The sequence below is a fragment of the Artemia sp. Qi Xiang Cuo genome, chromosome 13, assembly GCF_049724085.1.
Source record: "Artemia sp. Qi Xiang Cuo chromosome 13, ASM4972408v1, whole genome shotgun sequence".
NCBI classification, from domain to species: domain Eukaryota; kingdom Metazoa; phylum Arthropoda; class Branchiopoda; order Anostraca; family Artemiidae; genus Artemia; species Artemia sp. Qi Xiang Cuo.
The window spans coordinates 57,539,446-57,552,895 of NC_142806.1; the positions used below are offsets into that span (position 1 = coordinate 57,539,446).

The 13,450-nt window shown below is 33.0% G+C and overlaps 1 protein-coding gene across 1 annotated transcript in view; it reads left to right on the forward strand.

Moving 5' to 3' along the window:
- Nucleotides 1–13,450, forward strand: part of LOC148945463 (angiotensin-converting enzyme-like) — a 129,007-nt gene that overhangs the window by 87,438 nt on the left and 28,119 nt on the right. The window contains exons 9-12 of the mRNA XM_089099407.1: nt 5,347–5,471; nt 7,050–7,148; nt 8,658–8,734; nt 11,964–12,130. Of these exons, the coding sequence (XP_088955533.1) occupies nt 5,347–5,471; nt 7,050–7,148; nt 8,658–8,734; nt 11,964–12,130 (468 nt within the window). The remainder of the gene's footprint in view (nt 1–5,346; nt 5,472–7,049; nt 7,149–8,657; nt 8,735–11,963; nt 12,131–13,450) is intronic.

Sequence of the window (13,450 nt, forward strand, 5' to 3'; positions counted from 1 at the left end):
TAAATGCTGTATATGACCATCAAAACATTTTAGCTTTTGAATTGGAGTTCTTAAAAAAAAATAAAAATAAAGCGCAACCAAAAAAGTTGACCAACTGTAAGTTCTGATGGCGGTTTATACTCTGACACCATACATTGCAGATAATGTAATTACTTATAGAAGGAAATTTCATATGGTCTCAAATTTTTTTTTTCATGTGCATCATCACATTCATTAACCAACTTTGTAAGGGTGGTCTTTAATCCCAGGAAGTCATCCAGAACTGTCAACTGTAATCAAAAAGAGATACCAAGGCCTTTTTCCCCCTCCTTTTTTTGGAGGGGGGGGTTTACCCAAAGGCAAAAATTTTGGGGAGGTTTACACAAAAAAACTCAAACAACGCATACAAAATTAGTTTATATCTATTTCTGTAGCGTTTTTACGAGTCTGAAAAACATTTCGGGGGGTGGGTCAAATCGGGTAACCCCCCACCCTCTGGATACGATCCTGGTTACAATGAACCGTAAAAAGCAGTCTTTAGTAAATTTGTATCGTTATTTCATAACTTTTAACCCTTATTTCTGGACTAATCAGGTCCAAAAACAGGAGAAAATGGGAGACAAAACAAATACATGTTAAAACTATATTAAGATCTCAAGATGCTGGTATCGAGCCAACGCTTCGAAAAAGAGTGTGAGTTCATAAGTAGTAAATAACTGAATAATTATTATATAAATGCAATCAAGATGCATTTTAGATGCATATTAAATGTACTCTTAAATTCAAATTGATGCTTAAATGCATAGTCGTAGCATAAACTATGCATTTGACCATCAAGAACAGTCTGGCTTTTTGAATTGGAATTTCCATAGGAAAATGTCCATAAGGGGTAAGGGCCAAAATATGTTGGCCATTGTAAGATCTGTGGAGCGTTTACAAAATCATAACAACAATCCAAAATAATGGCTTTTAGATGACCTAGGTCTTATTTTTGGTTTTCCAGATAAAGCTGGCAAATATATTATCTGAGCATCCATTACCCCTTTAACCCTTTACCCCTTATATGTACTTGTTGGCTGTCTTTATGTAAATGCAAGGGGAAGGAATCGAAACATTTCCAAAACCTCGTATGTCTTTCCATAACATCGATTATTTTATAATTATCCTTTTTTGTAAAAATATTTGCAGAACCACAATGAAGCATGGATCATGCTCTTAGACAGCTCTAAGGTCTGAAAAAAAAATCTAGAAGCCAAGTCTTCATTTGGATTTCTAAGGCAGTTGGTCAAGTGCCATCAGAATAGATGACCAACCAATAAATGTTTTGATGTGTGGGACCAGAACCGCCTTTTATTTTATTTAAAAATATTATTAGGTAACTCTGATTGGCTAACCACTTTGACGTCACATAGCCTCCAGGCCTTAGGATCCTAGATTAATAAAACAAACAAAAAAGTCAGAGGTAGGCTCTTTTTACCAGACCACTTCGTATGGAAGAAGTGTTTGTAGAAACTTCGGAGTGGGCTCTTCCGACTGGAAAATGAAAGTTCCCTTTTGAAAGCCAAAAATAATTGGCCTCCTAACCCCGAGAGAAGTTCAATCAAAATTGTTCGATAGCCATTTTGTTAAAAACGGTCGAAAGGTAAACACGCATCTGAGAACTTGCTCTGAGAACTTGCTGTAAATTATGCAAGTTGCCCATTGTTTAAATGTTAGATTTACTATTGATTATGAGGGTAGGTGAGTTTGATCTTGGGTACCCGATACATCCAAGGGTATTAAGGTGAAACTTTCAGGAAAAGTTGAGGGTGATGTTGAAAGAAATCAAAAATACTGTGAGAATTAAGGTTATCAAAAGGGTATAGTTGTAGCGTCTCAAAAGTTGCTTAGGCTTTGAAGTTGAAATTTTTAGAAAATGTTGAGGAAGATGTTTAACAAAATCGTAAAATATTATCTACATCATGGTTGTCAAAAGGGCGTATCTGAAACATCTCAGGAACATCAAAGAATATTAGGTTAAAACCGTCAATGGATGTTGAACTAAACCAAAATTAATATGTGCATCCAGGTTATTAAACGGATGCATTTGAACGTCTCAGAAACTGCTAAGGGTGTGAAGTTGAGACTGTCAGAAAATGTTGAGGGGGATGTTAAACTAAATAAAAAAGCATTACCTACATCGGGATTTTAGAAAAGACTTACCTCTAATATCTCAGGAACAACTAAGGGTATTAGGTTCTTTCTATCAGAGAACGTAAAGGAAGATGTTGCACCAAATCAAAAGACACTACATGGATCCATGTTGTAAAAAGGGCGTATCTGCAATATCTCAGGAATATTTATAGGGGAATTAAACTAAATCAAAAGACACTGTTTGTTTTCAGGTTTGAATACAAATATAATGGGTAAAGTTTTTTTTTTTTCATGGTGTGTTAAGAGGGATGTTGCACTATATCAAGAGACACTATGTACATACATGTTATCAAAGAGGACACATTTGCGACATCCCCAAAACTGCCTAGAGTATAAATTCAAAACCTTCAGAAGATGTTGAGCTGGCTGTTGAACTAAATCAAAAGACACTATATGCATCCAGGTTGTCAAAAGTGCGCATCTGCAAGGTTTTTGGGATGGCTAGGGGCATGAATGAACGGCTCTAGGAATGCCTCTAGCTTAAAATTTGACAAAATATTTTACGGGGGATTCAGCAAATTTTAAGTTTTCACCTGGGGGACCAAGGTTGACTAACCAATGAAAAAAAGTTTTTGAAGCTTGGTGTTTATATTGATTATTAGTGTGAAATTTATATATATATATATATATATATATATATATATATATATATATATATATATATATATATATATATATATATATATATATATATATATATATATATATATATATATATATATATATATATATATATATATATATATATATATATATATATATATATATATATTTATATATATATATATATATATATATATATATATATATATATATATATATATATATATATATATATATATATATATATATATATATATATATATATATATATATATGCTGATCTACTTAAAATTTCACGCTTTGAAGACCACTCATTTAAAGTTGTAAAACCAAGGGAGCTTCAGCTGGAAACAAATCTGGGTGTATTGTTTTTCTCGTCCAATTTTTGTTTTATTTTGAAATAATAAATGATAATTTTTTTTAATAAGTGAGCTTAAAAGAAAGAATAACACAATAAAATTGTTATAGTAAAACGGTAGATGAATATTCGTCTACCCTCAAGGTTGAAACAAGATGGGGCTTAGGATGGCTTCGGCCCTATACAAGGCAAAGACCATGCAGATCTTCAAAGAAGTTATTTGAATAATATGCCCCCTCCTTATCCATCAAAAATTACATTGTAAAGTTACTATTTTTTTTTGCAAAATGTCGTACAAAAAGTAATAATTAACAAACAAAAATCTTAATTTTTGAGCCTGATGATCATATACCTTCATTAGCCAATAAAAAAAGGTGTTAATTAAAAACAAATGAAAAATAACTAAAAAATAACTTTTTCGGAAAAAGAAGCTTTTCCAAAAAAAGTAAAGAGGTGAATAATCAAAGACGAGCAGAAATAACGTAAAATAATAAATAATCAAACAGTTCGTGGTAACAAACTGCAAGTAAGGAGCAACCCGGCTCAATAGTAACCGAAACTCTAAACAACGGAATTTTGATACCAATAGATATATGAAAATAATTGGCTCATTATGCCGATTTCAAGTATATAAGTTTAATTAAGCTTAGTCCTACCCGTCAAAAGCTACGGGCCTGAGAAAAAAAGGCATTACTTAAAAAACGATAAGAAATTAAATTAGAAAACAAGTTTTTTCAACTGAAAGTAAGGAGCAACATTAAAACTTAAAACGAACAGAAATTACTACGTATATGAAGGGGGTTACCTCCTCCTCAACACCTAGCTCTTTACGCTAAAGTTTGAATTTTGTCCTAATTCTTTAAGAACGACTCGTGAAACACAAGGGTCGTTTAATTAGAACAATAATAAGCTTTTTTAAAAGCATCAATAACTTTAGCGTAAAGAGCGAGGTGTTAAGGAGGATCAACAACCCTCGTATACGTAATAATTTCTGTTTGTTTTAAATTATAATGTTGCTCTTTACATTCAGTTGAAAAAAGCTTTTTTTTATTTAATTCAAAGTTAAACGAACAGAAATAACTGTCAATGAACAAATGGGACGTAAAACAAACAATTATTACAATCAATTCAAACTTAAAATGAAGAGAAATTGTCACAAACAAGAGTAGGGCTAATGTCCTCTAGGCCTCCCAAGGGCCAGAGCGTCATTTCTGCTTTACAGACAAAAAACATTAAAAAAAATTCACTTTCACAAGATCAAAAATCATGAATTGCAGAGACTTCCAGGAATATATGTCACAATATTTTAAACAGTCTAGTTTCTTTAATGTGCCAATTAAATTCAAGCTGTTAGAGGTTTTGAGAGGAAAGGAAGGGGACAAGTAGAACCACTCTTATCTGTAAGCCTCGAGTAATCTTGAGACATTGTCTTGTTGTCAAGTTGTCTTGTTGTCAATGTTAAGACAAATAAAAACACACAACTCAAAACAGAAGATGTTTTCAGTAAAGTGAGAATGACGCTCTGGAGTTTTGAAGGCTTAGGAGGGTTGACTCCATTCATGTTCGATGGTAATTTATGTTCATCTTAAGATTGAATGGACCAGTGACTAATTTACAATTAGTCATTATAATTTGCATTCGTTTTGGGTCTCATTTGCTCATTGATAGCGATTTCTTTTCTTTTTAAGTTTGAATTATTATTTGAATTTATATCCGCTCGCCCCCGGCTTAATGTTTCATGGCTCAGCTGATCCTTGCCTTTCTTTGAAAACTTTGAATCATGATAAAACAAAGCAAGCTTTAACGTGACATTTATAAGAATGTGGTCATAGTTCAAACTTTAGTGAAATAAAAAAAGTTTATAATCAACATTAAATACAATTAGACTTGGTTGAAATATATAGACAAATAGTTCAAATGATAAAGCGTTCTTTAAATTCAGATTAGCTACTTTACTCCAAGTTTTTTACTTTTGTCTTAATTATTTTATTTTGGATTAATATATCCCCCTCCCCCCTTCAATGTATTTTGTATAGTGTCAATGGGACTAGTGAGCCTCTATTTATGTAGGTGTACTTGGTAGTTTAAATAATTTAATTTTATTTCTAAAATAATTTTAAAATAGTATTTAAAATTATTTCTATCTGTAACTATGTGCGGTCGATTCCAAAATATCGAAATGTCACGTGATAAATTAATATCATTTTTTACAGAATAAAGCAATGCACAGAAGTAACAATGGAAGATTTTGTAACCGCACACCATGAAATGGGTCATATACAGTACTACTTGCAGTATGTAGATCAGCCCTTGGTTTTCAGAGAGGGTGCAAATCCAGGTAGGTTAAAAAATTTACCAAAAGTACTATCCAGCTAAAATTAAATCCAATTCGCTCTATATCTGACTTTTAGATTACTTTGGAAAAAGGTTTGTATCTAGTTCTATAAATTCCGTTTTTTGTTTCTTTTTTGGTTTGAGTGTTTGCTAGAAGGATTTAGGCTATACAATTTTTTCAGCCTCCAAATAAACTTTGAGGCTATTTAATTTAGAAAAAAGGAAATAAAGTTTTAAAACATAATTTAAAACGTAATTGGCGTGTTGAAGCTTGCCGATTGGACATTAAATCCTACCTAAAAATGATCAAATTCGATAATTAGTTTAATCTCTCTTCATCTAATTTATTATATGAAATGCACACATGCACAAATGCACAAATTTGGAAAAGCAAATGCACACATTTTTGATAATTACTGCTGACAGCTCGTTTCGTAACCAAGCTGCATGAGGTCACAAGGGATTGCAAGCTTCTCCGTTTCAACCTATTCACACAAAGCTCCCAGTCGTTCTTAATCCTTCGCAATGACTTTCTTCCATTCCACTCGAGAATCTTATGCTCTTCCTTTCAGTGGAAGGAAGAACAAGTGCCTCATGGATCCCTCCCTCCATGGGCGCCCATGAAGGGGGAAAGCTGAATGATGCTGCCTTATTTTTATATTTTTATTCTGAGATTTCTATTATATAGCATTAAAAGTGCCAATTAGACGAGGTTTGCCCCCCCCCTGACGAGGTTTACCCCGCCTGGAATTTAGCTTAAATCCACCCATGCCTCGCTCTTACATTTTATATTACCTTCTTTGGAGTATTTTCAGTGAAAATGCCTTTTTTGGCATTCTTGTTGAAAAAAAAAAATAAAAACATGACAACTTTGCTCTCAACTAGACAAAAGATGATATGTCCCCTCCCCTAGATTCTCATGAATGAAAGGAAAGATTTAAAAATCACAATTTTTGACAGCATATCATACTACATCTCTAAAGCATGACTTAACCATTGTAACATTTCTTTTGTTATGCCACAGTATACCTAAATCAAACCATATTAACTCGAAAGTTTGTCTGGAAATTATTGTTCAGATTTTTTAAGTTAATTTAGTCACTGCCCTAGACTCTACAATGTTTTATTTTTACCTTTTTTGTCATTCAGAATTATTTCAGAGTTTGTGATTTTCATTTAGAAGTATTTTTTTCAGCTGTGAATAAAAGAGTTGGAGAATCCAAAGACAGCGATTAAGGAATTTTTTTAAGTTATTTTTTTTTCGCATCCGAATAAAAAAAATTGCTCAGGTGATGTCTCTTGACAATAATTCCTCAACTATTTGAAAATCCCCGCATTTCAAAACCATACTAAACGAGAATCAGTCCGAGAATTTTGGTTGGAAGTTATATCTTCCTACACATTTTTGTCAGTTTCGGATCTAATAATCTGTACCACGAACATTCTTCGTTCTTTCACCACTGCTTTTTTTATTTACATTATTTACATTATTTACTGCTTTTTTAATTTTTTTTTATTTTTTTATTTGTTTTTTTTTTATTTACACAAATATTGGTTGTGATTAAAAATTTCTGTCTTTCAGGTTTTCATGAGGCTGTTGGTGATGCTATTTCATTATCTGTTATCACACCAAGCCACCTGAGGCAAGTGGGATTACTTAATAAAGCTGAAGACGATTATGGTAAGTTGATCACCATGGTATGAACCAATGGTTAATACCATTGTATTCCATCACCATGTTAATACCATCAACATGGTATTAACATCCAGTTATCATTTGCTTAGTAACAAAACAGCTAATTTACGCAGACTTTCAATGCAATAATTTTCCTTGAGACAAGGCTTGAGCCTTTCAGCTCTAGTCAGCCCCAGAAGCTACCAGACTTTTGCAGCTCTAACTCTTGACACTTGCTTCCTAGCAGTGAAATTGATCTAGAAACAGACAATAAACATTCATAATTTGTGTCATAAACTTACAATTTTAAAGGATAGCAACAAAGGAATGATATCCAGACAGGAGCGGATCCAGGATTTTTTTAGGGGGGCGCAAAATAGGTTGATCCGATAAACTTGCGTTAGGAGCAAGTTTAATTAACGCAAACTTTTGCGTTTAATTTTACGTTAATTAAGAAAATTACACTACTTTAGACTACTTTGGGGGGGCGCATCCCCCCTTGTACCCCCCCCCCCCTCCGGATCCGCCACTGTATCCAGAGATTACTCTCGGAGGAATAAGGACAAAGATATTTAAGAACACTTTAAAAGACCCATTTACCTGAACACACTAAAAATGAATGAAAGCAGAGAATAATGAATGTATAATAATGCAGAAAGCAGAAAGAAAGCAGAATGCAGAAAGAAGAATAATAATGCAGAAAGCAGAGAATGAAAGAAGAGAATAACAAATTTCTTAGTTAGAAAAGGATGATTTTGAAAATCATGATCCCTCCACACTTTCATCTTTAGTGCAATTGGAGATCAAAGGATTTTTAAAAATTATAGTTAATGCTGTTATATTAATTGATTTAGTCTTTGGGATATCTCGTAATTATTTTTCACTCTTCGGAATTCATACTAACAATTCACATGAAAAATTATCAATTCTGTGATTTAATAGTAAGACCACGCCTGTCTCTCCTTCAAAATAACTAATGGCTGTATCATTGGCTTTGAAAAGGCATTTGATCTTCGAATAAATGGTCTTAACGCTAAGCAGATGCAGCTAAATTAAAGCGTTTAACAAAATCAATGAATTTGAGTTCTGCTCTTGTTAGAATCATATTGACTGAAAGATTTTGGATACCTCAAACATAGAAATTGTTTTAACGAGGTTTGGGATTAAACTAAATCAGATTAAAAATTTTGTGAAAGAAATTATTTTTATTTTGGAATTTTCTTTGTTCTATAGTCAAACCAGGACGTGAAAAAAAGTGATAATTATTTTCCTTGAACTAACATTTTTGTTCAAAACGGAATTGTACCTGGTGTTGTTTTTTTATGCTTTTTTTACTCTTTCAAATTCTTATCTTGACTGTCTGAGCTGTTTTAAAAAATTTCCCGTTTTGCAAATCTGCTTTACGACTTTTTTTATCTTCTTTTGCCTGTTTTTGTCTAAAAAATGTTTAAATGACAGATGATAAACAATGGTGGTATCAAAATATTTAATTAAATCTTTAATTTCTATTTTTAGAGAACGATATGAACTTTTTATTCACGATGGGTATGGAGAAAATTGCTTTCATGCCATTTGGCTATTTGCTTGACAAGGTGAATATTTTTTTTCTTTTCTCTTATATTTAGATCTTCTAAATAACCTTTTGAATGAATTTTGGACACATCAGCTCAATTTACAAATAAACTTAAGGACACTGAATTGTCGGGCCAGTATCACAAATTTTAAGCTCCAAAATTTTGTTTTAACGTTTCTTTTAATTAGTTTTCAGTTCGATTAAGCGTACTAAGTTAAGAAATGTTGAAAAAAAGAATTTATCAATATATTGGACCACACCAAGAAGTTTCATTAATGGGAGAGGAGGTTCAAGTGATTTAGGAAGAGGGGATTTAACAATGGAGAAAGGAATTTTCAAACTTTTTGCCATTAGTTCAACTAGTTCACGTTCAAATTGTTTAATAACAGAACTATACAACACATACCACCAATCCAAGTGGCTGCCCAAAGAAAGACATGAAAGCACCCGATACTGGACGACAACATATATAACAAACACTTAACAAACAAAACTCATAACAAAAGAACAAAACAAACAAAAAACGAGACGAAACTACCAAATTATAAGCAATCCCTAATCATGATAATAAAAAATATATATAAGAAAATGAAAATAATAATAATAATCGAAACAAAAAGAAGAGAAAATAAAAAGAAAAACAAAAATCATCTATGAACCAAGTCCCAAAGAAACTTTTTCATTTTACTATTAAATAAATAAATGTGCTCCACCGCCCAAATACTCTCTGGAAGAGAATTCCAACCCTTAGGACCTAGATGTCTGACAGAAAAACCTACTCAAGTTCCACTTCTGTACTCAGTGACTAGATTACCAGCATTGCGGGTACTAAACTTGAGAGTTTAAAATTTGAGAATATGGAAAATGGTCGGAATAATTTTAGAAAAATAATTTCTGATGTTGCTGAAGGTGTCTTAGGGAAGAAAGCTAGGACTGCAGCTAAGAATGTTAGTGAAAAAGCTTTATGCTTAAAAGAAAGGAGAAAGGGCTTGTACAAGATTATCTGAGTAATAGATCATATGAATACAAAAGGAATGTAAAGAAAGTGGAGAAAGCATTAAAATATGAACTAAGGAGATGTGAAGTGGAGGCCATGGATAAAATTGCCGAGGATCTAGAAGATGCAGCTAGACGGCATAATAGTCAAGTATTGTACTAGCATGTTAATAAATTGAGAGGGAGTAGTCAATCCGAACTTGGCCCAGTTTAAAGATAGGAATGAGGCCACAATTAGTGATAAGAAAAGAATTAAAGAGAGATGGGCAGAACATTTTGAAAATTTGCTAAACCGAGATATAGATTTGCTAAACCGAGATTTGCTAAACCGATTTATAGATTTTCCGATTATAGATTTTCGAGAACCGAGATTTGCTAAACCGAGTTGCAGAAAAAGATATAGAGGAAAATGAAAAAGTTTGTGATACCTTGGATGTGATGAAAGATTGTTTTTTGTGAGGAAGAACTAGCGACAGTACTAAGGGGATTGAAAAATAATAAGGTCTAGGTGCTGATACAGTGGGAAATGAGATTCTTAAATATGGTGGCTCTGAGGTTAAAAATAAGCTACTGAAGATTCTGAATCTGATTTTTGAAAAAGGGGAAGTACCTAACGATTTTAGGGAAACCTTAATTAAGCCACTTTATAAGAAAGGTTATAAAAGTGAGTGTGCTATTTATCGAGGAATTAGTCTGATCTCTGGAGGTAGAAAATTACTTAGTAACATGATACTTCTTAGACTTAGAGATGCTGTAAATGAAGTTTTAAGAGAAGAACAGTGCGGTTTTAGAAAAACTAGAGGATATGTTGACCACATTTTCACTCTTAGGCTAATCATTGAGAAATGCCTGAGTTGTCAAGCACCTTTGGTCCTCAGTTTTATAGATTATGAGCAAGCGTTCGATCCTCTTAAGAGAATAGCTTTAGCAAAGGTTTTATCCTTATATGGTATACCATATAAATACATTACATTAAAGTGATTTGTACTATATACGAGAATAACACTGCTGCGGTTAAGGTAAGAAATGAGGTAAGCATCTGGTTTTGCATTAAATTAGGAGTTAAGCAACGATGTGTTCTATCTCTTTATATGGACTATTTTGATTGACTTTGTGTTAAGGAGCACAGGAAAGGCAATGGGAGACCACGGAATCAAATGGGGAGGAAAAACTCTCCTGGACTTAGATTATGCTGTTAAGCATCCTAGATGAAAATGTGAGCAAAATAAATGAACTTTTAGAGGTTTTGCGAGTACACGCTGCTAGCATAGGTTTTAAAATTAATAGGTTAAGAAGACTAAGTCACTAAGGTTAGGAATAAGTGAAGATGAAAAGCTGACGTTGGATAATGAAAAGATTGATCAGGTGGGCAGCTTTACTTACCTTGTTAGTATTATTAGTAAAGACGGTGGGAGCAGTGAAGATGTTAAAACTAGAATAGCCAAGGCTCAGGGTGTTTTTTCACAGTAAAAAAAAGTTTGGAAGAATAAGAAAATAAGTCTGCAAACCTATAATATTAGAAGCTACAGTGATGACAGTGGTCAAGTATTGCTCTGAAGCACGGGAACTCCGAAAAGCGGATGAAGATTTGCTAGATATTTTCCAGAGAAATTGTTCACTGATTGTTCCGGTTACCCGTCTGACTGACCGTATTTCAAAAAGTAGGCTGCACAAAAAATGGTTGAGGTGGCTAGGGCACGTTGTGCAGATGGAGGATGAAAGATTGCCGAAGATTGTCCTTTTCGGTCAACCGTCTAGGACTAAACAGAAAGCAAGTCGTCCTCGTCTTGGGTGGGAGGACGTCATAAAGAAACATTTGAAGGAAAAGGGAACTTCCGGGGAGTTTGTAAAATGGGAGGCTCTGAATTTTTGGGATGGAGGAGGAGCGTGCGTAGCTGTGTTTGCCTCGTGCTGCTTGGTGCTGCTGTGATTTGTTAGTAGTAGTAGTAGTAGTAGTACTTGTATTGCAGGTACTATAACTGTGAAGTGATTTATTTTATCTCTAATAATCATGAGATACCTCAGGACTGATCCAATTCCAACACTGATACGAGAATGTTCCGGAATATTCCTTAAATAACTAAAATTGTGTATTCTTTTTCAGATTTGTAGGCTGAATTTTAACCTAACCCCCATCACAAACATCAGATAAAACTGACCTTGTCAAGGTTTTTCAAAAAAGTAGTACTGAAAAGAGTCTTCAACACTTTCCTTACTGATAATTGAAATAAACCTTTAAATTTTAATTCTAGTGGCGCTGGAAGGTGTTTAGCGGGGAAGTTTCACCTGAAAGACTTAATGAAGCTTGGTGGGACTACCGTATCAAATACCAGGGTATATCACCTCCAGTGAATCGTACAGAGGAGAACTTTGACGCTGGTGCAAAGTACCATGTTCCTTCAAATATTCCGTATATTAGGTAAGACTCTTATATCACTAATAGAAAAAGAGACAAATTTTTAAAACTTGTCTGTAGTATAAAACGAATTTCTGGTGGATTTTCACACACTTTTCTAAAATTCGTGCAGCAAGAAAATTTAATTAGTTTTAATTAGCCAATTTAGTTTAATTTAATTAATAATTAAATTTAATTTAATTAAAATTAAATTAATTAAAAATTAAATAAAAATTTAATTAGCCAATTTAATTTTCATTAAGGTCATAGTTTGGTCACCTCTATCATAGTTTATATGGGTTACAATAAAATTATGTAATATTCCAAAAGACTTAAAATTTCCTTTTAAAATTTCCATAAGGGAAATTTCCAAAATTTCCTAAGAATATTTTTTATTATCGAAGGAACTTTTTCTAATACTTGAAAAATACTCAAACAAGGCCTAGTAAATTTAAACTGAATTCGTAGAATTTAGCAAACGTGTCACAAAAATGAGCTACTGCTGTTAGGCACAAGAAATCATGGAATACTGGAAATAAGGCATCTTTTTTAGATGGTGAGAGCTCAGTTAGAAAAAATAAAGTCTATCCTTTGGCTCAAACGAACATTTAAAATGTTTCCTTTTGAAAATGGCATTATAAAATAAAAGGTAGTGTTATAATCACTCGCCATTTCCAAAAAGTCTGCCATTTAATGGACCATATTTTTTGTAGGTTATAAACATTTTGTGAGCAAAAAATATTTCTATTTATACTATTTATTGGAGATTAGGTAAAATCTTTCTACAACGATCTCCAGCCTAGTATGAACCATACTTTGGGAAATACTGACTTTCTCGTTTTCCATACTCTAAAAATGTAAGTCACAATAGGAATGGAAATAGGAAATACGGCTATTTCCTTTAAGTGGAAACTTGATTATTTCCTTTAAATGGAAGTAGGGCTATACGAGTTCTGTTCAAAAAGTATTGTGAATTTTGAATGTACACGCATTACATATATTCAATTTACTTTTTTGGTGGCGTTTTGCTGGTATTCATGTATTCTATTTATGTCGGCATTTTTGGCCACTTGGATTATTTTTGGCAGCTACTTTTTTTGTAAGCATTTTAGCACATCTTCGATTTTTGCCCATTCCAAAAAATTAATCAAAGAGACCTACCTTGGACTAATGTGATAATTATCCATGGTACAAAATGCTCTCAGAGGGTCAAAAAGATGTCGACAACGAAGAGTAGGTCAGATGCCTGAGGACGTCAACAACAGACAGAAACATTGATAAAGTAAAGAAAATAGTACTGGTCAATTGTTGAATCACGGTTAGAAAAGTTTTTGTGGATTTAAA